Here is a 26,277-nt window from a genome sequence, read left to right as displayed (position 1 = left end):
CTTCCAGGATCTGAACATTTCTTTGTCCGACGGTTCTGCTCAGCCAGTCAACCAGCACAGGCAATGTTTAAATACCAATCCCTCGTCGCAGCTCCCTGGTTACTTACAGCAGGGTGAAAGGGGGGGGGGGGGGTACTCGAGGCGGCTCTTGGTCAGACAGGACTCTGCAGTGCTTCCTAAGTGGCAGGCTCATTTCGTTTTTGATTGCAGCCTCCCGGCACAGTTTTGTGAACACACGACGGCCTCCTTTGGTGCAGCTGCCAGCTGCCATTCCTTTGGGCACCTCAATCGGGGTGACGTAGATCAAGCTAAAGACTCACAAATCTGCTACCCTGAATAAAAGCTGGATTTGCACTTTTATTTCCCTGCCTTATTGGAACCTGGAAGCTGTTGAAGTCCTTGGTTGAGGGAAAGCTACAGCCCTTCAGTTGATCCATTGGGAGAACAAAATGCCACAGTGATTGATTTGATTGGGGAATAAAGCCTTGTGTTTTTTTCCTCCTGCCTGAACTGAGAAATATCTTACAGCACTATAGTTTTTTTCATATGAAAGCATTGTAAACACAGTGGTTAAGACCTCGGTTGTCCAGAGAGAAGGTGGTAAATTAATGGACGCAAGAAATTTAAATCTGATTGTTATATTTCAGAGGAGCCTCCATTATGACCACACTGAACAGCATCTGGTATTGTGAATCTCCTTTAGTACTAATGTGTTAAACATGCTGCTTCACTGAACTGAATTTCCATTTAAAGTAAACTGCAGTCCACATGCCATTTGACCATAATGACAGACTTGTTGAGGTCCCTCCCCCTTCCTTTGTCTCGGGGGTGGAATCCACGATTAAGGACTCTGCTCAAGTTTTCCAATAAAGCAAAAGGGGGGGGGTTAAGACCCTTTTCCTCACCCTTCATCCTTTTCAAGCAGCAGCCTGGAAACCCCCCTTGATCACAGCATAGCGAAACTGCAGAACAACTTGAGCACAGGAGGTTCGATTTTTGCTGGCCTCTGATCAACATGCTTTCATTTTCAAGTGGAAGCTGGTTATTGGGTTTGAAAATACAGTGGAGTACTCTCATTATTGTGTTCACTCCACACCAGAAATCAAATGTCTCTCCTGAGCCAAAAAAATTACTATTCAATCACAAGCATATGTAAAATTCAAGTAGTACAGAGTGAATGAGTTCCACACGTTCTCCATTGAAGTCAATTTATTTACTTAAAAAATTTCAAATTACAAAGAGTCCAAAGAGACTTTTTATACCACCACCATTTACAGAAATACATGCACATAAAGACAGAACAGAAAAAAAAACAAATGGATACCAGGTGCGTAGGTAGATACTTGTCAACCGATTATGTTGCATAATTCATACTTCAAAATATAAATCAAAAAGCAATTCACACTGCATCAAGTGTTCCCTAATAATAAATTACATGGAGGGAATTCAATTAATAATATCAGAGGAGGTCATAGCAAGCACCTTCTCTTTCTCTTTCAGTTTTAAAAAACAAAACAATATAACCATTTGCACCAGTTGCTGTAGTAACCGTACCCTACTGCTCTGGTCTCTTCGCAGGACAGTACAGGGATGAAGCTGTGGAAGAAGCGGTGGTTTGTGCTGTCGGACCTGTGCCTCTTCTACTACAGAGGTGAGTCCTGTCCTCTTGGCTAACAACATGGTAATTTGTGTGCAACTGCTTCCAACAAAAATAGCTTTTGATCAGTAGTTCACTGCCGTGACCTTCAGAGCCCCACAAACCGTGTTCTTGGCGATACCAAGTCGCTGCGGTGAGCGGTCCTGTCAGGACCAACTGAGCGAACATATTAATTGAAAGGTCTCTCTAGTCGTCTGCCTTGATATTTTCGAGATTATTTTTTCCCCCCAAAGCAAAGCCAGGGCTTCAACAAGACTTTGATGCAGCCATAATTTTGAGAGAGAAAGCGTAGCAGGAAATTGGTTTCCACATGTCAAGTTTCCAGAGATGATGCTCTTTTGGTACACTGTTACACTTATGTAACTCTCGGATTCAGATACTGTACATCAAACAGAATCTATCCTGCTATTATTTACAGATCATCCCCTAATTCCATGTCATAGGGGCCACCACTAAACACTGTCATTAATCACTGGTTTAATATTTGTGGTACTTAAACTGTTGTGTAATTAAGTTAAGACAACCCGTGTGGTGCACTGTTGCCTCACAGCTAGAGGGTTCTGCGTTTGAACTCTCAGTGTGTGGAGTTTGCACGTTCACCCTGCGTCTGCGTGATCTTTCTCCGGGTTCTCCGGTTTCCTTCCACAGTCCAAAAACATGCAGCTTAGGTTAACTGGAGACTCTAAACACTCAGTAGGTGTGAATGGAAGTTGCCTGCCTCTACTGTATATGTTGGCCCTGTGATAGACTAGAGTTCTGTCCACGTTGTACCCCGCCTCTAGCCTCATGTCAGCTGTGATTGGCTCCAGCTTCCCCCTGACGCCCAAAGGATAAGCTGAATGGTTAATGATTGGATGGAACTGATGTTTTCCTGACCAAGTGATTAAATGTTCTACTTTGACTGAAGTGGAAACAACATATTTTTTTCATATGGCCACTGCCTTTGTCCTCAGTCAGGTTTTTTTTACATGTGGGATTTTAAAGGAATTCCTGCTCAATTATTAAAAATCGGCCTGTCCTTGTAAATCTCCCTCTTTGCTACTGTTGCTCAGCAGGAATACATTTGCAACAGTTAGATGTGATTCTTTTTGTAAGCTCCTATTGACCGGGCATTTCAGCCTCCCTCATGCAGGACTAATGTTCAAATATTAATCTGATCAAATATTGACACAGCCGTGCCCGAGAGCTCTGTGTCTGCGAGCTTTCCTATTGGAAAAAAAGAGAGAAAGAAAGAAGTGAATGCTGTGAATCACTGAGAATGTAAGGTAACTGTAGGACAGGTATACAGTTGCTGCGGCAATAGAAGAAGTCTTGCGCGGCACAGGTCCACCTATCACATTGCCCCCTGCTCACTCAGTCTGGATACAGTCATCATTTCTGCTGATCTGGATGACATCCAGACAGTGTTATTTCTGCTGTCTGCCAGTGTGTCGCCTTGTTTCCGCCCACTGCCTGACAAAAGCCACAATCTGCAGCAGACCGGCTGATGTTGGGGAAATTGTATCCATCAGCATGGAGTGGGCAGAGAGGTCACGAACTGCGCTGCCCCCTACACTAAACGCAACATCTATCTGCAGTTATGATTGTTGTGTTGCACTCGGGCTCTTCCACAGTTTTTTCTTGTGTGCAGAGACCACTCTGCAGAGCTGCTGTGTAAATGTTTGTGTTTTGTTGAGAGAAACAGAGACAGAGAGCCATGATGAATAAATTAATAGATGTGGGGCCAGTGTGCTCAGGTAAAGCTGACGCTGGTGATCAATCTGTCAGCCCTACAACTTCATTAGTGGATGCAGGGCTCTAACAAGGCCCCAGGGCCATCAGCTCTACCTCTAAACTACCAGAGGCCGACCAGAGTTCAGCTTCCATTGATAAACCATGAATATCACTCACGTTGAGCCTCAATCATTCCAGTTACGATGCATGTGTGTTAAGAGAGTATGACTCTCACACAAAACAAATACACATGCGGGACTGCAGCAGTGACAGGTTGATATATTTTGTTTTCCTGCTCTGTTTTGGATAAGCAGTGCAGATTGCTTATATCAAATTGATAGGTTAAGCAGTTCTCTGCTTCAAACTCCGGACTCGGTCTAATCCCCCCTGTGGCGACAGCTCCATTGTCAATGTGAAGCCCTGCCTGCTAACTTAATGAGGATTAGAGAACCTAGCTGCACAGGGCATTGAATCAGTGCTCATCTTTTCGACTGATTGGACTCTGCTCATCTGACCAACATGCCCCTCTTTGCATTTTTATCCCACAATGCACCACAAATGACATCAGAGTTCAGTGTAGTATATTCAACAAAATAAAAAATAAAAAAATTACAAAATAGTTCCTGATGCATGACTTGACGTTGACTTTTCTCTGCAGATGAAAAAGAGGAGGGGATACTCGGCAGCATCCTCCTGCCAAGCTTTCATGTATCTATGCTGTCTGTGGATGATCATATCAACAGAAAATATGCCTTCAAGGTCAGTGCATGCTTTCACTCCCATCAAACTTTGTTAGAAGTAAGAGTACATTTTGAGCAAAGACAAAAAAACAACTAAGAAGAGCTGAAAGTTTAAGGTACACTGGTTAACAGTTTATAAATTAAAAAACATTTTTCATTGCGGTGGCCCCACTGTATAATCCGACAATGTTTTCTCAAGTTTTCAATTGAAAGTGAAGTAATGGAAGGTTTTGTTTTGATACATCAATAGTAAATAGTAAATGCTAGATTCAAGATAACTTTATTGTCTGTCACGAAATAACATAAATTTACATTACCTGTCATATTAAAACTACAAAAGACAGTGTTAGGTCAGAGTACAGTGCCTCTTTTTAATCTGGTCAGGGTGATGATAGCAGAGGGAATAAACACTTGTTTGTTTCTGAGTCATTGGGACTTTGTAGCGTTGAACTGACAGTGGATTTCCTGAAGAAAACCCTTGCCAACAGTCCTATCTTTGCTGAAAATTGCCTGTGGCGTAGTACTAGCACACTACAATGCTCTGAGTTGACTCGGAAACTCCAAGTTACTGGGCAACAGGCATATTTGATGGGATCTCAGTGGTGTGTACAGCGTTTGACTGTGGGTCCCTCATAAAGCCTAAGAGACAACATCGTTGTCCTGCCAAGCGCAGCCAAAAACAGACGCCCAGAAGTCTGCTCAAGGTTTCTCAAACCACACGGCCCACTCCTTTTCCAACTTTGACTCAGGCTGGAGCAGAGAGAGCCGAGGTAGAACGGGGCACCAACTCCTAAGTCTACATTGGTTTTCTCAGGAAAGGGATGACTTTTTGACTGTATGTTTTTGTCATTCAGAACTTCTCCCGTCTCCTCTTTCTGTGTCCAAAAGGGCAATGTCACTTAAAGTTACTTATTTCTCAGGATTATTTTGATGTAATTAGAGCAATGTTTTATTTGTTTTTCAGACATTGGTAAACAGGATATTGAGGTTGTGCACTTAACATTCTGTTTTTTTTTCTCTTTCTGTGTTTGGCTTTGACAATAAATTGCTTTGTTCGCCGCGAGGGAAGAGCAACAATGGAACAATGTGTCTGCCATACAATGGACTGCATGGTAAGTCCTACAATATTGTGGCAGATTTACCGACCTAATCTAGTGGTATGCATTAAACTCAGGTGACTCGCGGTTTGATTTATTAGGACGGTGCAGATGACCACAGCCAGGAGCATTTCACAAGCTTTTTTTCACCATTATTTGCTAAGAAATATTACATGCATTGAAGTCATTGTTTCCTTAAAGAGTTTCTCAAAAGCTTTACGTGTTTCTTTTTTTACTTACGTGTTTGCTACATAGCAAACCTTAATTTACCAGTCAGAGTTAAAGTACAAAAAATCACAGTTGACCCGATTATTTTGTCTTCTCTCTTTCAGGTCACCTTCTCTGTGTGTCACTGTTCCTTTCCCCCCATCCCATCTATTGTCACGACAGGCAACACACCCCAACATGCGGACATACTATTTTTGCACAGACACCGCCAAGGAAATGGAGTCCTGGATGAAAGTAATGACAGATGCTGCTCTTGTGCAGCATCTGTCGGAGCCAGTCAAAAGGTTTGTAACAGCACCACCCGTGCGGCCATTTTTAGAGAGGGGGAGGATTACAGCGGGTTTTCTCGTTTCTGAAAAAGAGCAGGACATTTGAAAAGGGCATTTGAGTTCTCAAAACAAGTACTAATAACTCCCCTGGTTTATTTCTTCATCCAGATTTTCTTTTTTAGAATTTGTACTGCAAAACAAATGCTTTTAAATCCCTCTGTCAAGCCTTTTAACACGCACCTTTGACATGTCTGGTCTCTGGGTTTGCTGAAGAAAGTGTGACTATTTTTCACATCATGTAACTATTTTTTTCCTTTTTAAGATTAGCATACACAACAGGAATGTAATGTGTATGTAGGCATGTGTATGTTGTGAACATATCCATAGGTGCTGCAGGAGTTGTTGTGCGCAGCTGCACTGGTCAAACAAGTTCACTGCCTCAGCAGTACAGGGTTCTTTCCTTTCCTTTTTTAAAATTGTGTTAAATGTCTGTCATTTGGCAGCATACTGGTCTAACGTGGGTGAGCAGAGGCCTCGTGGTAAAGTGCTCTGTAATTACACAGAGCAGTAGTGCCTGAAATCCACTAAATAGCATTGTCAATGTGTTGCCGTTTCAAGACTATTCTGAGTAACGGCGTTGTAATATCCATCTAGTAAAGGATATCTTAATGTTAAAGTGTCGAGTGTCTTATAACCTGCAGACAATATTACTTTCATCACATCTACATATTTTAAACTGGTGTTAAAAACCCCGATGTGACACAGTAATCTAAAACCTAATCTTTCAAAGACCTTTCCCTTTAAGTCTTTCTCCAATCTCCTCCACTCGAGTGTGAGCGAATGCGCACAGACGTTCACAGGGTTAAATGTGCTCCGCTGGGCTCATGGAGCCACAGAAGGCTGGAGAAGACATTACGTGACTAGTGCTGCTATTTAGAAGGATACAAGTGGAAACTGTGAAGGAATGCCTCTCCTACTGTCCTCTTATTGCTAACCCAGTGAGCCGTGCTGCAAAGGGGAATTCGCAGAACTTTGAAGTCGTGACCTTGAGTGCATCTGATGCCAGGGAGTAGTGGTGTCCATTACCTCTTGAGACCTCCTTAATCACCACAGGGTTGTGGATGGCTCTTCTAGAGAGGAGGTAGTGGGGAGCTGCAAATGGATCACTGGTGCCTGAGCCCCACCTTTGAGAAGTGCCCCAGCAGAAGCAGTATTTTATTGGGGATATCTGATTTCCTTTTACACGCTTGGCCTCCTCTGGCAGCTGGAAAAGACATTGTGCACCCCCACTCATTTTCTTTTCTTTTTTCTCCAGAGCTCCACTGATTAAAAGTGTTTTCAAAGGCAGTGCTTTAGGTGGACGATGTATATTTAATCCATACTTAATATCATATCTCATCCTGGTGATCTATGCCACAAAAGAATATCCCAGCTGCCAACTTCATCTAATGTTGTTATCATCTTCCCATCACTGCCCAGGTGGAGAACACAAGGTCTTGGATTTTTCCTTTCATCATACTAAGGCTTTCTCTTTGTATTTTTCAGGTTGGACCAACTAAAAGTGGAGCAGTGCGGACCGCAAGAGATCAACCACGTGGCCAACCACAGGCCACCACTCACACAGCCCGAAATCCAGAACAATGAACGCAACCGCGAGGTCGACCTCGAGCACACTGCGACAGTCGCCTCCATCGCGGCAGAAGAAGACAGGAAGCAGCGAGATGCCGAGCGCTACGGCTTCCAGAAGGACGGGGCAGAGCGTGAACGTCCGCTCACCAAGATCAACAGCATCAAACTGCAGCCCGCCCAGGCAGCAGCCCTCATGGCTAACATCGCATCGCCGCAAACTCCGACTGAGATGGACGGGCCGCACCGTAGCCCCCAGGTTAACGGGTCTGGTGAGCAGTGTCAAGCTGACGGAACCAGAGACCCTCCTCAGCAAAGCCCCACCCACGAGCCGGAACGCACCCTGAGTAGGACCAGCTCAATGCAGCAGCTGGAGCAGTGGGTTCGCACGCAAAGAGGACGTAACCAGGACGACGACACCAGGAGGTTGGTTTGATTATATGGCCAAGTGCCGGTTTAAAAAGATTTTAATGTGTAAGTAATTTCAATGTGGGATCTCAAAATATGTGTGCCACGACAGGAGGAAATATGCCTGCACTAAGTGTTTTAGGTTATTGCACAAGAGGCCAACCTCGTCCTACTTCAAACAGAAGTGGAACTTGGCTAAACTTAGCACAGCGTAGAACTGCTGATTCAGGGAGGAGGGATTCTCCTTTGTACATATGTAGACTCTGATTTTCCAAAGCTTCTTAGTCGCATTTCTTGTTAAAGTTGTGTTGTTTAAAGATGATTCACATATTCCTCACTATGAATTAACCACTTTGACATTACACTATTAAGTGTACTAATAAGTAGACGTGGGGATAAAGAATAGCTGAGCAGAGCTGTTAGACAGAGTAACTGGCCTTTGACCTAATTTGTCCTGGAGGGAGGTTGTTGCTTCTCCCGATATACTGAAAACACAACGAAGAAAAATATTCATACACAACATGCTGTAACCTACTGTTGATTCATACTGAGGTCAACGTGATTGATGTGGTTTTGTGCCATTCGGACACATCCAGGGCAGAGGACGTTGATCTAATTTGAATCCATGCAGAAGACTCATCTGGCAAGCTGTGCAACTACAAAGTTTTAAACAGCCAGATCAGAAACTCAAACTGATTTGAAAGATTGCAAGCAAGTTATTACTGGTTTTGTTTTTGTTTGGTCTTTAGTATTTTTTTTTTTTACGCAAAAAAAATGAAAGTCTAATTGATATTAAACAATTTCTCTTCTTAGAACCTCCCAGGAATTATCCCATTATGTATTCAACTAAATAAATCCCAATTTAGGAAAATAAAGGTGGAGTTGTGGAATTATGCAATCATTGTACCAACCCACATCCTTTGAGGGCTGATGGTAACGGCCCAATAAAAAATATAGATATGGAAGCAGAACTGTACCCAAACTACTTGTGAAACAAATATCTTTGCTTCTCATTTGCGTAATTATTAAGTAATTAGTAAATAATGATATGAATGACTAATTGCTTGACTTTTACCAAACACCAGCAAGCACCAATCTGTCCAGCTCCCTCGTGATGTTTTCTGTTGTTTCTTTCTCCACAGCATCACGTCGTACCAGACGCTGCCTAGAAACATGCCAAGCCACCGGGTGCCCTACATGCCTCATTATGGAGATGGCTACCGCAGTATGCCCAGGAACAGCATGGCACAGCGGGACAGCATCTGCAGCATGTCGCCGTCACTGTACGACCAGGTCCTGGGTCCCTTGCCGGCGGACAAGCGCCGCTCCATGCGCGATGACACCATGTGGCAGTTGTACGAGTGGCAGCAAAGGCAGGCATACTGCCGGCCACCAGGGCTCTACAGCAACATGGCCAGTCCCAAAACCATGATCAACCTGTCGGATCATGCCGCACCGAGCCACTCCATCCCCCCCTCGCCCTCCCACGGCTCGCTGTCCATGTACGGTGGCTACTCACCGATGCGATCCTACAACATGAACAGTGCTCATCCCGAGGTTTCCTCCCCCATCTACAGAAGAGACATGAGCATTGACAGAAGGCAACGGCCTCAAGTCAACAAGGTCGGTTCAGGCAAACATAAACGGGATTCAGCAACATTACAAAAGAACATATTTATCACTCAGTTTTTAAGGGTAGTTATAAAGCTAGTTATTGTTATTTCTGCTCAGATCTTGTGATATCTATCCCTGAGATTTCTGCCTCCACCCCATTACAAGAACAGAAATGTCATAACAAATCAACTGCAGAATCTCTTTTCACAGTCGATGCCAGAAAATGGTTTGAACAGAAATTGTGTTTGCACCTTTGATTATACAGGCACCAGATTCAATGTTAAAGTTGTTGCTGGTTATGTTTTGTTTTTTTTAAATGTCATTTTTCGCATACATAAAGGAGATACATAAAAATACAGTTCCTTTAATCACTGCCCAGTCTCTGTCAGCACAAATACAATTTGTATTTATATGTATATATAAAACTGAGATAGATATCAATGCCACTTTTTTAAAAAATACCATGAAAAGATCCACAGGGTAATTTTTTGGATTAGGGTGAATCCAACCCACGGTGTCACTGACGAGTTTGTTATTTACTCTGTCCAGCAGTATGCCTACCCACCTGACCGGAGGTCAATGCCTGCAGGGATCCCAGTCCAGACAATCACTGCCCAGTCTCTCCAAGGCAAAACAGTAAGTCGTCATCCGAGCCCCCCCCACCCCCGTGTCCATCGCTGCCTTCTAATTGGCCAGGTTCGTGTCAGTGTACTCCTCGGTGAAGAAACGTGAATGAATTTCTGTGACGCACCACCCAGTAATTTCACACTTGGGGGGGTTCTTCACACACAGCAAGGCAGACAAGGCTATTTTCATAACCCCACCTGCCTGCTCCTCGTTCTGTCTCTCATTTCCCTCCAAGAAGACGTTGAGACAGGCAGAACTCTGATGTATGTTCCAAGTGGTAGGATTTGAGGGTATGCTCACTTCAGGAGCTGCTTACACTCGCTTCACATCAGCGGAGACTTAAAAACCCGTCACTCACAACTCCTTAAGTCAGATCAGGAATTTATTTCAAAGCCATGCACTGTGTTGTGTCCTCATGGAGCTGGTAAAGTGGAAAGAAATTCGCATGATGCTGACAGCGACAGCCCCTTGGATTATCTCGTGGGCGGAGCTGGATGAAAACTCAGCTATAGTAACTATAGATATAGTAACTGTTCACCTGTTTGGCAGCCTGATACCTCTAAATCTCCTGTCCTGGTGTGTTCTCTCCTTTCCTCTCCCACTCCCCCTGCGGTGTCTCTCCCTTCGTTATTGTGGCTGTATGTCCCTCCCTCCCTCCCTCCCTCCCTCCCTCCCTCGCAGCCCGAGGAACTGACTCTGCTGCTGATAAAGCTGCGGCGGCAGCAGGCAGAACTAAACAGTATCCGGGAGCACACTGTAGCACAGCTTATGCAACTAAACATGGATGGCGACAACCCAAAGGTCAGGCCCCCAGAGATGCCTCTGCAGGCTTGTGCGTTAGCGTGTGGTGTGTATGCCATCGTCACCCACTACCATTATCCATCTTGATCCAGAGGATTGTTTCTTTTTTTTAAGTCTTCATACGTGGCTGATTCAAGGGGAAAAGCACTAAAGTAAGCATTTTCTCCATAAAGTCCATCATATTTTCATCATATTTGGTGATCAGCTACTTAAAAAAACAGCTCCAAAATGTAAAACTATGATACGACATTTGACAGTTCATCACATTTTGGACTATTTCAGGACGAGCGAGCAGTTGAGAGAGTCATTTTTCTTCCATGAAGAGTCCAGACAGATGTTACCCGGAAATGAAGCTCAAAGCCATTGGCAAGAGCGACCGGCTAAGGAGGTTAAGACCACTGGCAAACGTAAATGTTAATTCAGGATTTTGTGCATTTTAAGACTCTTCTAAGACGACAGACGACAGATTTGACTGTTCCTGAAGTAGGTCAACCAGGCCTGAGGTTGAGAATGGTTGAGATTGAGTGATAAGTGTTGACTTTAAAAAACACTTTTTTCAACCTATTGTTCTACAATTAATTTGAGACCTTCATGCGCCAGTATAGTCAAATATCGAGGCCTTCGCTTGAGTACTAGTAGTAGTAGTGAGTTAGTATCAGAATTTCAACCTCAGCTTCAAGCTGATTCTTTATCTTTTTTAATTTTTTTGCCTGTACCAATACTACACTGCAGTCCAGTACTACAGTACTGCATCTGGTACCTGACCTCATTTTTTTCACCTTGACTGGTCCTACCCTCTCTTCCTGGTTATCTTTGGGTACACTTTACATGACATGCTTGTATGTGTGTGTGTGAGAGAGAGAGCGTAATTGTTAGAAAGAAAAAAAACTGCTTCTCTTGTCTCACTCTCACATTGCCTTTTCTTTCCTATCCTTCGCTGCTGATGCTAGAATGACATACTCGCTCATCACCTCCAAAGGAACCTCATGTTTTTGGACAATCAGGTGGGGTAATGCATGAATGCATGGCCCTGTGTCCTCTTGACTTGAATTGTACCCATTCAATGCTCTACTTTTATTACAAAAATGATTATGTCATATAGTTTAAAATGTATTTCTGTAGCGATAACCACATATGGACCAGCGTCACATTAACACAGCATTTTTGGTTGAAGCTAGTTTGCAACACCTGTCTCCATAAATGGGCCAATAAATTCATTCATTTGTCTGAATACAATACCCAGTCAGCTTTACTAACTGAATATCTGGATATCACTTTTCTGTGGAGTTGGAAGATCATGTTTCCATATAAAGTACTTATAGAGAAGATTTTATCATATCGTTAAACAGTGCCTGCAAAATTTATTTTGAACTTCAAATCTTGTCAGGTTTTATTGCTCTGACGTGCTTTGACAATTTGAGCAATTAAAAAGTGCACAGAAAGACAGATTAGAATAGATTCCAGATATTTTCATATTGAAGTGAGCTGGTCTCAGATTATGTAGCCAAGAAATATGTAATTTTGCTGTCACATAGCTATATTTCCAGCATTATAGTATATGGTTTAACTGGAGCGTTTCGCTGCGTCTTGCAGTTTTGCACTGAAATGTCTTCCTGGTCCTGGTTGAAGGATTTCCTGTTGCTTCTCATTGCTGTATCCATCTCCGTTCACCGTGGATGCACACGCTCATGTTTGCTGGACTGAGGTGTAACAACATTGTGGGTGTTATCTCTTGAAGTGACGCACTGCTGTAAACTGACACTTGCTGTATCGCTCCTCTCCACACTGGACTAGATGAAGGAAAATGACCCTTTAATCGTCATGACTCACACTTTGATTGAGAACTCTGCCCCGAGGCCTCAACTTTACCAAGTAAGGCCAGCCGAAGGCTTTGCTCCGCCTCATCCTCACCAATCGCTGTTGTCCTTTTGGTCTGTTGTGCAATGCTCCTTCGATGTCCGAGTCCCCATGGCATCTTGAGACTGGTCTCCCTGTATCGTTTGTATTGCCGACACCTCCTCATCCATTGCTTTTGACTGTTCCTCTCTTGTTATGAGAAGTCATGCCAAACGTGGGCATGACTTTAAGATGAGTAGTTTTTATGTGTATGCTTCACCATTCAGTGAAATCCCTTCCTCACTGTCTCTGGATACCGTTCACTCTCGACGTTGCTATCGTTGTCTAGAACATCTTCAGCCAGCTGTGGGACTGTCCTGAATCTAAAGTTAAAGCTGCGGTCCCACCCAAATCCTTTAGGTGGCAGAGCCTGTAGTCTTTCCGTCTTGTTTTGTCTAGCGCTCTAATCAGTGAAGGTCAGTGTGTGATTTTTCTCAACCATGCACAGAATGTTTTCTCTCTCATTAGCCACCTGGACTGGCCAGGAGGTTTCTAATGAGTGTGACCAAATTCTGCACCGCCAGACTTGTCAGGACAGTTCATCAACAAATACTGGTTGTGTTTGTGAAAAAAGATATGCCGGATTTAAAGCCCGTCAGTGATTGTTTTAATGGTTTAATTTAAAATACAATAAAGTTTATTGATAGTCACCATTAGTACAAAGGATGCATCATTAATATTATATTTCTTTAAAACCGATTTTTAGTAAATCAAACACTGTTAGTGGATGTTAGTGATTTAAGACTGGACTTACTTGAGCATCAACCACTGAATAGACTTCGTTAGGTGTAATAAAGTCAGGGGGCCATCGGCGAAGAGGAAGGCTAATGTTTCCTAGGTAAACTCTCTCCTCCTTTTTACCTGTCTTCATTCCTTGCCCCTCACCCCCTCTCGTCATTCTGCTGATGAAAAAAGGATAAAGAGGGGCCGGCTTGTGTGTGACGATGGCTGTGACATCACTTTGCCACTTTTGAAGTGTAAAAGTGCCGCTGAAGACTCCTCCCACACCACCTTCACCCCGTTGCCCATTCATTGCCCGGCATTCCGGCCCGGCAACAGCTGCATTCCCTCCTGTTCAGCTGCCAGAAGTCTGTCTCCCTCGTCCTCCTCCTCATGTCACCCGTAGTCCACACCACACAACACCACAGTGACGCTCGCAGAGCTGTAGAAGTGTCTGCATGTTCTGTGTGGAATGCCATGTGGTGCTTAGGTCCTACCTGCTTTAACTGTACTCTGAGGGTGTTAAACAAACACTGTGTGAAAGTGTGGAGTGTTGGCACACAGTGGAATCTGAAAGTATTTTGACAGTGAGATATTTATTGTTGTTTGAACTCTGTAGACCAGCACGTTGGATTTGAAATTCAAAAATGTGACTGAAGTTTAATGGGGACATTTTAAAGCACATTGGTAGTGAAACTAAACATACTCTGCAAGCAGAGGGACCAATGTTTTCTTGTGGAAAACATTGGTGAAATGTGATCTGATTTGTGATATGATCACATATTTCACTCGCTGAAGACAAGACTAAGAGCAAACACGAGGGTAAGAAGGCAAGTTTCTCCAGTTCAGTTGTGGCAGAGAAGAACGCCACAAAGAAAGATAGCAAGTGTCTGTGGGCTGGAGACCCTCCCCACCACCGACTGATGTGATTATTGTTTAATTTGATTAAACATGCATGCTATTTTTTTAAATTCAAGAATGTAAATTAAAGCTAAAAGTTGGCACAATGACCGTATAATGTCATTATGTAATTTCATATCCAGTGTGAGAGGAAACAAAACAACACAGAAATATTTCACTGTCCTGATATTTATGGACTGCACCTGTTTATATTTAGAAGTATTTGAAGTATTTTGTGATGAATGCATTACTTGCAAACATGGGATCCAATGCAGTTGAAATAACTCCCTCGCGGTCCTGTAATTTTATTTTTGTGTTTTTTAAAATAGCATGATTGACAAACAGGAGAAAGGTTTTTGTTTTTTGTAGTTTTTGTAGCTTTATACTACATTATTCTAGGTTTATAAATAGTGTAGACGTATTAACTGTATCGCAGTCTGCTCTGTATCGCAGCAACATCCTAAACCTGCCTGTATTAATTTTTTTTATATTTTTCTGACAGATTAAAGTTACTGGATAATTATTATAATTGTCGTTAGCATTATGAGGTTCTGTGTGTATAAATTTCATATGGAGATCTGTGGTTAGTTTGTTATTCTGTGGAAATGTCAAATTAATATCTGCACTAATATTTACTGCAACTCGGTTGGCCACAGCAAAGCGACAGGCAGAGTCAATATGCTGCAGAGCGTGTGTTGGATAAAACACAGTGATGTGCTGACTGAGAATTCACCAAGCAATATTGGTTTACATGGTCTCCCCCCCCCCCCCCTTGCATTTCCAAAAGAACAAACCGCTTTGTGCTGATGGAGACAAATGTCTGTGGGGTGATGTAACAAGAGGCACCAGAATCATTAGAAGAGAGATTGTTTAGACTGACTACTCTCCCATTGTTGGTTTGCTAACTTAGATGGTCTGAAATGCAAGTTTCTATACTAGGGCTAATTCTGTTGCTCAGTAAAAAGAGCATTTTTCCATGACACTGCATTAGATCTTCACATTCTTTGCATTTGCGCACTTGGTGTCTGTGTCTGTGTCTGATGTCCCGTCTGTTCTCCACAGTTGAGTCCAGAAGACTACAGAGAACACTCCTACACATGTGTACCAGCAGAGGTGGACATAGATGTAAGTTCAGTGTGACACGGATGCGACGTGTCATGATACGATGCTCCATTCAACTGTCCGTAACAACTCTTGATTGTTTTCTCCCTGTAGACCAAACTGAGCAGGTTGTGTGAGCAGGATAAAGTGGTGTGGACACAGGAGGACAAACTTCAGCAGCTGTACAGAGAGAAGGTGACTGAGCACTGCACATCTGTCATCATCTTTACCTCTCACACGGAACAATGCTCACAGGGATTTGGTGTCGAGTGGAAAAGGAAAAAAACATAAAGAATGCACAGTTTATGCAGTGTTTGGATTCTAAGAATAGCCTGAGTTAAATTTATGTTCACAAAACTTAGCGAGAGAGAGAGAAATAAATCCCTTGAAAAGTTTTGTTTATCTGTTATAAATGATAAACTATTGCCTAGCTACTGTCTTTATCCTGCAAGAGTTTTCTGGCCGGCAGGGCTTTCGTGTCCCATTCAGCATATCGGACTGTCCACTGTCTCAGAGACGGTAACGTTGTACTGGTCCCTTCGAAGTGTTGATAGGAAATAAACTTAGCTAAAAGTGAACTGAACAGTAATATATGGTATATCTCCATGCCCATAAAAACACAAAACAAGTTAGGACACCAAACAAGGGCAAGAATAGAATAAAGATGTCATCATATATACGCAGGTCTGTAAAAATGGGTTTTAAGAAGACCAGACAGAATCAGCAGTTTAAAACTATACTCTGCTGCTGGGTAAAGATTGTCATTTGTTTGGCATTTTCTTGATAAACCTATCAATTAATCATATACAGTACATAATACACACTATTTAACACAGTTTTACAAGTAGGAGTTGTATGCAGCAAGTGAGTTGTATGCAGCCCTGTTTTGAATTAATTCTTTGCAAGAAGTGTGGGAACTAAAAACAAGGTCATGGGCCCGAAAAGTTTGGGAATCTATGCTGCAGCCTTAAATGATAATAAACAGTGAAGACTTTGCTAAAATTAGCCGACCTGAAAGGTTACAGCGACTCACGCTGCCTGTGTATTTGTCATGTTGTATGTTCCCTCAGCATACACTTGAGACAGCGCTGCTGTCAGCCAGCCAGGAGATCGAGATGGGCGCCGATAACCCAGCTGCCATGCAGAGCGTCATCCAGCAGAGAGACTTACTGCAGAGCGGCCTACTCAGCACCTGCAGAGAGCTGTCCAGAGTCACTTCTGTGAGTCACACACACACAAACACACACACACATTCACACACACAGCAGACACACTCGTGCTGGACACGTCTTCAGGAGTGCTACTAAGATGAAAGTTTTACCAACTTTGTCATTCACCAAGTTAATCTCTCCCACACCAGGAGTTGGAGCGGTCGTGGAGGGAGTATGAAAAGCTGGAAGGTGATGTGACTCTGGCTAAGAACAACCTGCTGGAGCAGTTAGAAGCGCTGGGAAGCCCTCAGGTAGGATCTGTCTTGAGACGGAAGCTGTACCATTCGGTCTTGCACAACTGTGTGCTGTCTAAAACGGGCATTGGCATAATAGCTGGGTTTTGGTTGGATACATATTCTCCAGAGCTTCAAAGAAAGATGGAATTGAGGCAAATTTCCTTGAACACCTAAGCAGCCTTTTTGTAGACACTTTTTTTTTTTAATTTGGGGAAAACGTTAAGAACATTTCTGTGCTGCGGAAGGAGGTAGGTGAGGGAATAAAGTAAAATAAGGTTGATGGAGCAGGCCTTCATTAAGTGAATCTTTTATCTTGTCCTTCATCGTGTCAGAGGTGTAGGGACAGAGAGAAACAGATCTAACAGTTCATCCATGATCAGTCAGAGTAGAGTCGGAGGGCCTGCAGGGAATCTGGACATAGTGCCTTTCACACAGACAAACCTATCATCAGTAAGGAGGAGATAATTACGTGTCCCTGCGCCCCTCCTTTCTATCCATAACCCTATTCTCATCGCTCGTCTTTGCTGATCCAGTTCTGAGGTTCATATTTCTTACAGCCTGTAGGAGCTAGAACGGATCAGTGTCTGGATTTACTGCACGCCTTAGCAGATACATAATCTCCCCTCTCACTATTCCACATTCTCATCTCTTTTAATTTCCTCTGCTCCCTGCTCTGTCTTTTGCATGTTATTCTTACATTATTAGGTCCCCAAATTCAGAGTTGGAGGAGAATCTCCAGCTGATGTTCAGTGATTTGTGAACGTCTGTGTGTTTCCTGTGCACGACCAGACGGAGCCTCCCAGCCAGCAGCACGTCCACATCCAGAAAGAGCTGTGGAGGATTCAAGATGTGACGGAGGCCCTCAATAAACACAAAGCTCAGAGAGATGCTATGGATGGGATGGGCTTCTATGGACCTAAGGCCAACTTCAGTAACCACAAAAGCGAGGTGAGGCACCACTTAAAGGAGAGATGAAACAAAATTGAAAGCTGTTTTGGTAATTTTTTAACTCTGTTAGTCATTCATCAATCAAACTGTTGTCCTATTTATCAAAAGTGAGGGTTTGTTCTCTTTCTCTTTTCCTATAAATTTTTCACAATCTTCTGAGCGCTCACATACACAACAACCTACAGTATCAACTGGCAGAGATAATATACCCGGCTCTCTTCCAGTTGTGTATATGATGATCATCATAAGCTGGGGGCTGAAAATGGCTGCCATGCTCGTGACCACTACGAGTGGTGTTATTGAAGTAGATGTGTCCGTCATGCTCTCGCAGCATGTGGAGCCCTCTCTCACGCTAATCAGCTGGTTTGCCCGTCCTATGGGCCAGAGTAACTCAGTACCAGATGGTGGTTGCCCGGAGCGTGCGTGGTGGCGCCATGTGTCACCTAGCTTCCTGTCCAGTCATGCCCTGTATAATCCCCAGGAGGAGGACTCGGTACCCCCACGGCCACCCCTACCCCAGTCCTACGAGCCCAACCCCCCCACTGTGCCCCCTCTGCCCTCTCATGCTGGTGTGCGCCCTTCATCACTCCACAGGGCGGAAGACAGGAAAGCCAATCACAGGAATGGCACGCACAGTGTAAGCCCGCTTGCATTGACCCCGCCCTCGCCGTCGTCATCACACGTCATTGTTCGCTGTGATGGTTTTCACTTTCATTTTGAAGGACATCTGATGTCTTCTGGATTGTTTTTGGTTGGATCATCTTTTTTCTTAATTTGATGCCATTATTCCCTCATTTATTTTTTCAGGTAGTTTGCTGAAGCCTTGTTTGTCTTGTTGTTCCCCCTTTTTTAATAGAATTGCACTTCCTTCATTTTCCTTTTCTGTTTTCTGTGTGATAAAAAGTGGCGCTTCTGATTTGTTGTGTCCTGTCCTTGGTGTTTAGTTTGAATTTGTCCTGGCTACCTTCATTTATCAGGAGAACAATGGTTCAAACTCACAATACATGAACAGTTTTACTCTAAAATGCGTATTTTCTTTTTTTACATTAAAAAGAAAATGTCACAATTTTCCAGTTGAATGTGTCTAATTTCCATTGTTGCTCACCTACAGGGTCAAGACTACAGGCTGTATAAAAGTGAACCAGAGCTCACCACAGTAGCTGAGGTGGATGAGAGCAATGGAGAAGACCGATCTGAACATCCGTCTGATAAAGAACATTCTGGAAAAGGTACATTAGAGTAGAAAAAGACCAGCTAACATGATGCCAGTTTCTCATAACTATATGTTTTTGAGTTAATCACAGTTAATTTTAAAACCTGCACTTCTTAAAAACATCTAATCACCTGAAGAAATTATATTGGGTGACCTTCATATACTGTAAATCTTTTTGCTTTCGCTACATAGCCAACATTAGCATTAACAGTTGTTAACTTACCAGTCTAGAAGAAACATTTCGCTCAGAATCAATCTCCATTCCTTCACTCGCCAAGAGCTGTTTCCAGCAATGGAAGGCAACGCACGTTTTTTTACGTCTTGTCTTGTTTCTATTTCTACCAGTTCTCTTCTTCTACTGAAGCTTACATGCTTACCATCCTGTCTTGAGAATCTTCTTTGCGATAGTGACTGTGGCTCAGTTCAGCATCATAGGATGAAGAAGCAGCGCTGCCCAGAGGGCGTATTCTAACCTTTTGTCTTGAAAATGCAATGACCGTTAAAGCTCTTGGTAAGAAGCCATCAGCTCATTCGGTGGCAGAGAAAATACATATACATTAGCACCTTAAGACTTGTTCCTGGCTCTGGTAGTAGCCATGGTCATCATGGTCTTTACTCAGGCATCACTTTGAAACGAGGAGTAACTACAAGGTCAGGCTTTTCTCAAAAGGCGTGAGCTGTCAGCCATTACTGTGTCCAGTTGTTACCATGGATACAGTGGCATTTGCAAAGGCCTTTGCTCGGATTTAATTTAATGTGTGTCAGAGCTGAGATAACTTAAATTCTATTTAATCATCTTTATTTAGACGTAATCCTCTGTGACAAGATGGATTAGATTTACCTAAAGAGCAAACGGTCTCCCTTGGGTGAAACAGCTTGCAAAGCATAATTCAGGTGCTCTGAAGTTGAATGATTACACGAGTTCCACACAGCCCCAACAATCAACAGCAGCAAGTAGATGATGCTGCCTTCAAACACTGCTGGAATTATTACTGTTGATGTCAGTGGTCTACTTGAAGGTCTCACAGATACACAGGTTTAATCCAACAGAGTATTCAATAGTATGAATTATCAAATTTCAGTAGGTGTATTAGTATTCTCATACTCTTAAGTACAATCTGATGATGATAAAGCTAATGTGCTAATATGAACACTTGTCTGCTAAGAGTTTTTTCCGTTACAACATGTACATCCTGTATTTTAAAATTGTGCGAACTCATGTCTTATGACAGAATCTTTAAAGCAGGTGCTCTGCCATTGAACCAGGTTCCTCACTGACCTCCCGTCTCTTGCTAGGAATGTCCTACCCGGTCGGCATCGTCCCGCCCAGAACCAGATCTCCTGTGCCCGAGTCTTCCTCCATAGCTTCATATGTCACGTTAAGGAAGAGTAAGAAGCCAGACCCCAGGACGGTGAGTCCCAGGACTTCAGTCTTCACTGCTCTGCAGGTGAAGTGACTTCCACTTGTAATAGTATAATTGTTCTTGACACATTTTAACCATACTGCTCTTGTGCTTATTTGATTACATGGCAAACCAGACATTTGTCTCTCAGCAGGAGCAAAACAAATAATATGAATTATTTAAAAATTTTAATTAATTTGCTTTTCCTATCTTTTTTGTTATTCCCTGTACGCATGGGTATACTGGCAATAACCCATTTTCTTTGAATCTCTTCATTGGTTTGTTGTGGTTGTTAAGCTGCCACTCGTGTAACGTGGCCAGGGTGTGACTCATGGTCTCAAAACCAACCATCAAATAGATGCCAAGCTGGATTTATATAGTTTCCAGCCTCAAACACTATCAGCTTAAATATAGAAACAACATGTCATCAGTGCACCACACTGTAGGGTGTGTCCTGTTTTTAGTGTGTCCGCTGAAAAAAAAAAAAATAGATGGACATACAGTCTAAATGAACATATGTGAACTTTGTATAGCGTCAACAGCACAGACATACAGTGTACTCCATGGTGGTAAGAGTGTGTCAGAGTTCAGCGTGGGCCCTCGGATACCAGCCTCGTGAACAATCGGGACAGGGAAGCCTGCGCCCTGCGGCTCTGGACTGAATCCAGATGTGCCTGCCCCCTCCAGTGTGGCACAAACCTGAGCATGAACAACTTCTCTCCAGTTCACTTCACACTATCAGCCACGATTCACCAGCCTCTCCGGCATTAACAGGCCCCCAGCCTCTCTGAGTGCACCCACGTGTGCCAGCAGGAGCCTGCGGGAGTGCTAAGTAGTCAGGTTATTTCCATTTGAGTTTGCTCAGATGGGTTCTAAGAGAGTGAACATTAAAGAGCCGTTTCACTATCATTATTGTGGTAATTATGTCAATCTTGACTGTTATCTTTGACGATGCTATTTCCACACATCAACTGTGGCTCTGCCTCGTGAAAATTTACTTTTGTGGCATCTGTGTCCTAGCGGTGAATATCTGGCCTACATTTTTTATGTAGTCTGCATGTCAGTGGTTGTCCTCTCTTGCTAACAGGAGCGTCCACACAGCGCCGTGGAGCAGCAGCTGTGTGCTGCAGAGAGTGGCCGGCCCAGGATGAGTGTGGAGGAGCAGCTGGAGAGGATCCGCCGCCACCAGCAGGGTGCCCTGAGGGAGAAGAAGAAAGGCCACAACATCCGGGGTGGCAGCCAGGAGAACACACCCTCTCGCAGTCACTCATTTACTAAAGAATCCCGCAGCAAGCAGGTATCAGATGACTGACACAGACATTGTTTTGGCATTAAGGCAGCGCTGAAGATCAGAACAGCTTGACATAAAATCCTGGACCCTGTGATGTGATCTTGTGGTCTTGCTTGTCATGTGTCTTTCCTAGTCCCAGATGAGACGCAGAGAGGAGGTGATGAGCTTCGACTTTCAGGAGCTGGAGGCGTCTCTCAGGCAGCAAGACGTGGTCAGGCAGCAGGAGACGCCCGCCGAGGAGATTGCACGTCTCAAAGAAGCCTCGCATGCTGACCACTTCAATGTGGACCGAGAGGTAGGACACCGACTGTAAAGGCAAATATGATCACAGGGAAATCATTCAGGGAGAGTTTACCAGCAGAACATCAAGTATTATGGATGTATTTAGGATTTAATCTAATTTAATTAAAGTGACGTGATAAAATGGTATTTTTAATTCAATGAAACTAAAAACCCTGAAGTAATTAACAAATTATTTATGAGAAAATCTTCATTTTCAGCTTATTCTGTAACAAAATGCTACTAATTACTTTTTAAGTATTACACTCACTGTGGAGCCTTGTGCTGCCTAGATATCACACTCATTGAACACACGCTCCTTGAATGTGCACATACCAATTGACTTATTTACCAATATAAAAAGTTCCAAACCACTGCAGCCCGGATTATTAGGACAAGTCGATTATTTTATGAATATTTCACATTCCACCTACTTTATTGATCACTCCACTTCCTGTACTCTATGATGATGATGACGATATTGAGCATCCCTTTGTCATTTATACCTGCATAATTGTATCATCTACACTTCCGTCTTCTATGTTTTGTTTTCTTAGTTTGTAAAGCACAAAAAAGAATTCCATTCATTTGTTTGAAATGTGCTTTATAAAGTGTTTGCTCTGCGGTTGTTGTTTTTTCTTCAGCTTTCTGTGCCTGACAAAGTGCTGATTCCTGAACGTTACATAGAGTCGGATCCTGAGGAGGCTCTGAGCCCGGAGCAGGAGGCTGATAAGCAGAAGAAAGTCGACCGCATCAAAGCCCTCATAGCAAAAAACAGGTAAAATACTTCCCAGCAGCATAAAATGTCTTTGTAGAAGTTAGGTGTTAGGTTGGAGTCAGCGCAGGACATAACCACAGATTGGCTCAAAAGGCCCCACCATGCAGATCAGGGCCTTAGATGTGCAGAATAGTTCATTTTCCCATCTCCCAGCCACTGTGGCATTTAAATCTAAATGTCACATCTCTCTTGAATTGATTTGAAAATAGATAGCTTGTTTATTCCGTGGGAAATCTGTTTAGTCTGAAAGTGTGTTCAGAATTGAATATGTACAGTATATTGTATAATACAGAAGTCCAATTTTGTATGCTATGTGCTTCTAGTATGCAAAATGCATTGCCGAGCATGGCTCTAAGCCCAGAGGAGGAGACTGAAGAGGAGGGTACCGTACAGGAGAAGGAGAAGATGATTAATATCTCCTATGAACTGGCAGCTGAGGCCTCCAAACGCAGCAAGCTGGTAGCAGGTATATCCCTGAAGAGAATGAGAGCAGGGGGTGCATGAGATAAAACAAAAGCTAGTGGGAGCTTGTTCTTACTTTTACCTCATGTTTTCAGACATGATTTCTGGAAAATGTGCGGAAAATCGGGTCTGGACATTTTACAGAGTTTGCCTTTTGCATATGACGAAGGCAGCAGGAGATTGTCCGAGTCACACGCGTTCACGCCAACAGGAACATTTCCGGAACATTCTGTGGCATCTGGGTGGAGCATGCAGGAGGCTGGACATGACGATAATACAATCATCAACACGCCCACTTGCCCACTCGCTGCGAATTTTCCGGAGATTTTCCTGCTACACTTCCACACTTGGACATTTTACCGAAATGGGGGGGGGGGCGCTGAAGGGAAAAGTTCTCGAAAACTGTCCAGAGCAACATTTGCGGACATTTGTGTTCTCACATACAGCCCCTCCGGGAAAACTTTCAGGAAAATGTCCAGACTTCAGTGCATGTCTGAAAGCGTCTTGTATGTTTTGGATTATCAAACTGTAGCTACTTCCACTGTACGTGTTCACTCATTTATTGTTGTTGTCTTATTAGTTTCTTCATTAGTTTCATTGGTTCCTACAAATGCAATTTTTATTTTGTTTTTGTGTACGTGTGTCTCTGTGTGCTTATCTTGTTGCTCTGTTTCGTTGCAGTGAAAAGCCTGTCATCCTCCCCCCCACCCATACCACAGTCTCCTAACACACCCCCTCAGCTCGCTGACGGGTCTCACTTCATGTGTGTGTAGTAGCACCAGTAAGGGCATTCATCAACCTGTTTTGTCCGTACTCACAATGCTAAAGTGTTCTCAGTATTTCAATTGTTGTCTATGGGGAGAAAACTCATGACAGAATGAGGGGATTCATGAACCTTCACACACAAGGATAGGAGGGAGAATTGTTATGATGTTTGTATGTTTGTTTCTGTAGCTGGTGTACACACATGACTGTTTCCTCATTGTGTGCTATTTCTTGTAGTCTGTGTAGTTACTCACAGTATTTGTTGTTGCCTACTGATAAAAAACAAACCGTTGAATCAAATTAAATTATTGGACATAGACAATCCTAGTTTTCAATTTTCTAGTGTGATTTATTTTTGGAGCATAATCTGATTGTTTCTCACCTTCTCTCTCCACAGCACAGGCTCTGGCCTCAGTAAAAACCTACACATGAAGGAAACTACCGTGGAAGTATAACGATGCCCCTGAAAATGTACCCAAGGACATCAGCACAGGGCCCCGGCCCACAGAGAGTGAAGCTGTCCTCTGGGGTCTTAGCCTTTTGACTTCTTTATGCTCACTGTGACGTCTTAAGCTCCTGTGCCACCAACTACACTTTCTCTCCGACATTTCTCTGCAATTTGCTTTCACACCACTTTGATCCAGTTTTTGTTACAGTTTCCCCCCTTCAGTTTTTTTTTTACAAGGCTTTTAAGTTTAATTTTATTATTTATATAGTTTTTTTAGGTCCTTGTTTGGATATGGGCGGATGTCTGTGTGTGTATATATGAGGCTAATAGACTGAGCTTTGTTTTTGTGCCTGTGGCCAAACGTTTTTGGCCATGCCACATTTTTCACCCAAATAGCTTACAAGAACATGTTTTTTGATTATTTTAGTTCTTGTATAAATCACTCAATTTGTTTTTCAGACATTGGTCCCCAGCCAACCATTCATATTTATCCATTTATTGTAAAGAACATTTGCTGACGCGACATGAGTATATAAGATATTATTGTGGATCCCGCCATTACAATGAAAGGTGGAGCCACTTTATTGCTGCAGACTAAGATTATTTGTAATTTTTCTTGTTTCTGGGTTGTAATTATTTAAAAATGGGATGTTCTGCAATCCTCTCGCATTGTTGCCGACACTTATGTGAATGTTCTGGCTTAAGTCATTCTATACTGTCTTTTATTTTAATTGCTGAGTGATATTTAAACTGAGAAGAGGAAAAAAATCTGATTTTGCTTCTATTTTATATGTTGGTTTGAAAGAAAAAAAGATTAGCACATGTAAAAAGCAATAAAATATGTTTGTGGATCCAGGATTATTTTTTGTGTGTACAAAGTGTAATTATTAAAGGTTTACTGTGTATATAATGTACATGGTACAGCAGGATGGGACGATGTATCCAACTAACGGTTACATACTATATTTGATTTGAAAATGTTCATATCCCATCTGTTTTATATCATGTTAAATAAATGTTGCCATTTTTAACGTGTGGTTGCATTTGTGTTCTTTGCCACTTAGGTAGTTGTAATGACAACATTGTCCTACATAATGACAATAACTCAGTCAGAATACTTTTGAAAAATAGTTTTGCTATTGATCCCTACATTCAGGTCTAATGAGAATATTGATTTAAACATTTACATCAAACATTAACATTTGAAATTTTAGCCTTGAATGTATGAATTATCAGCTTCATCAGAAATGACCAAATATGGAGCTGTACCGCCCTCTTGTGGTTATTCTGCAGCTGCAACATTGGTGTCAAACTTGTTTTGTACAAGTGCAAGTTCGAGAAAATAAAATACTTGCTTGTTATTGATCTATAAAACTTTATTTACACAGAACATTTCAAACAAATCAAAGGCAGTTCTAAATGTTGTACAGGTGAATGACAGAAAGTAGGCTGTTACAAGTTAAAGACTGATTTATGACCCCGGGTTCATAACTGATGATGTCTGAATCGCACCATCTGGTGTTTGAAGAAACATGATGAAAACAAGCCTCATACACCTCAAGGTGCCCAGCACACATGGGCTTTCCAATAGACCTTTGAGTTCTGAATAGATTAATGGAGACTTCAGGACAGATGTGCTGTCAATTTTCATTTGCTTTATATTTCCTCTGACCATATTTCGTGTTGATTGCTCGATCATTATGAAGGCCTCATAACTGAGACCTGTGGGAATCACTAACCCCTGAATAAAGCGGTTGTGTTGCAGATGTCGATCCCCTCGCCCCAACCGAGGAGCCCGGGCGGCAGTAAACACTGACTCCTCTGTCTAGAAGAAGACACGGAACAC

General features: G+C 42.8%; 1 protein-coding gene across 20 annotated transcripts in view; it reads left to right on the top strand.

Annotated features, from left to right (window-relative positions):
- The window catches only part of plekha5 (pleckstrin homology domain containing, family A member 5), a 71,291-nt gene extending 45,829 nt beyond the window's left edge, over window positions 1-25,462 (top strand). For 3 of the 20 annotated variants that reach the window (XM_035642326.2, XM_035642334.2, XM_047333216.1), the window contains 22 exons: window positions 1,579-1,651; window positions 4,029-4,129; window positions 5,598-5,719; window positions 7,250-7,756; window positions 8,881-9,361; window positions 9,902-9,988; window positions 10,661-10,780; window positions 11,731-11,784; window positions 15,359-15,421; window positions 15,512-15,592; window positions 16,468-16,617; window positions 16,758-16,859; window positions 17,634-17,792; window positions 18,274-18,429; window positions 18,904-19,021; window positions 20,302-20,453; window positions 21,496-21,705; window positions 21,833-21,994; window positions 22,623-22,756; window positions 23,080-23,222; window positions 23,900-23,999; window positions 24,381-25,462. In XM_035642326.2, the coding sequence (XP_035498219.2) occupies window positions 1,579-1,651; window positions 4,029-4,129; window positions 5,598-5,719; window positions 7,250-7,756; window positions 8,881-9,361; window positions 9,902-9,988; window positions 10,661-10,780; window positions 11,731-11,784; window positions 15,359-15,421; window positions 15,512-15,592; window positions 16,468-16,617; window positions 16,758-16,859; window positions 17,634-17,792; window positions 18,274-18,429; window positions 18,904-19,021; window positions 20,302-20,453; window positions 21,496-21,705; window positions 21,833-21,994; window positions 22,623-22,756; window positions 23,080-23,222; window positions 23,900-23,991 (3,267 nt within the window). In that variant the 3' untranslated portion in view covers window positions 23,992-23,999; window positions 24,381-25,462. The other 17 variants (XM_047333210.1, XM_035642336.2, XM_047333211.1 and 14 more) reach the window with 17 other exon arrangements.
- The last annotated feature ends 815 nt before the right edge of the window (window positions 25,463-26,277 follow it).

The sequence above is a fragment of the Scophthalmus maximus genome, chromosome 7, assembly GCF_022379125.1.
Source record: "Scophthalmus maximus strain ysfricsl-2021 chromosome 7, ASM2237912v1, whole genome shotgun sequence".
NCBI classification, from domain to species: domain Eukaryota; kingdom Metazoa; phylum Chordata; class Actinopteri; order Pleuronectiformes; family Scophthalmidae; genus Scophthalmus; species Scophthalmus maximus.
This window is presented reverse-complemented; position numbering and strand designations above follow the sequence as displayed.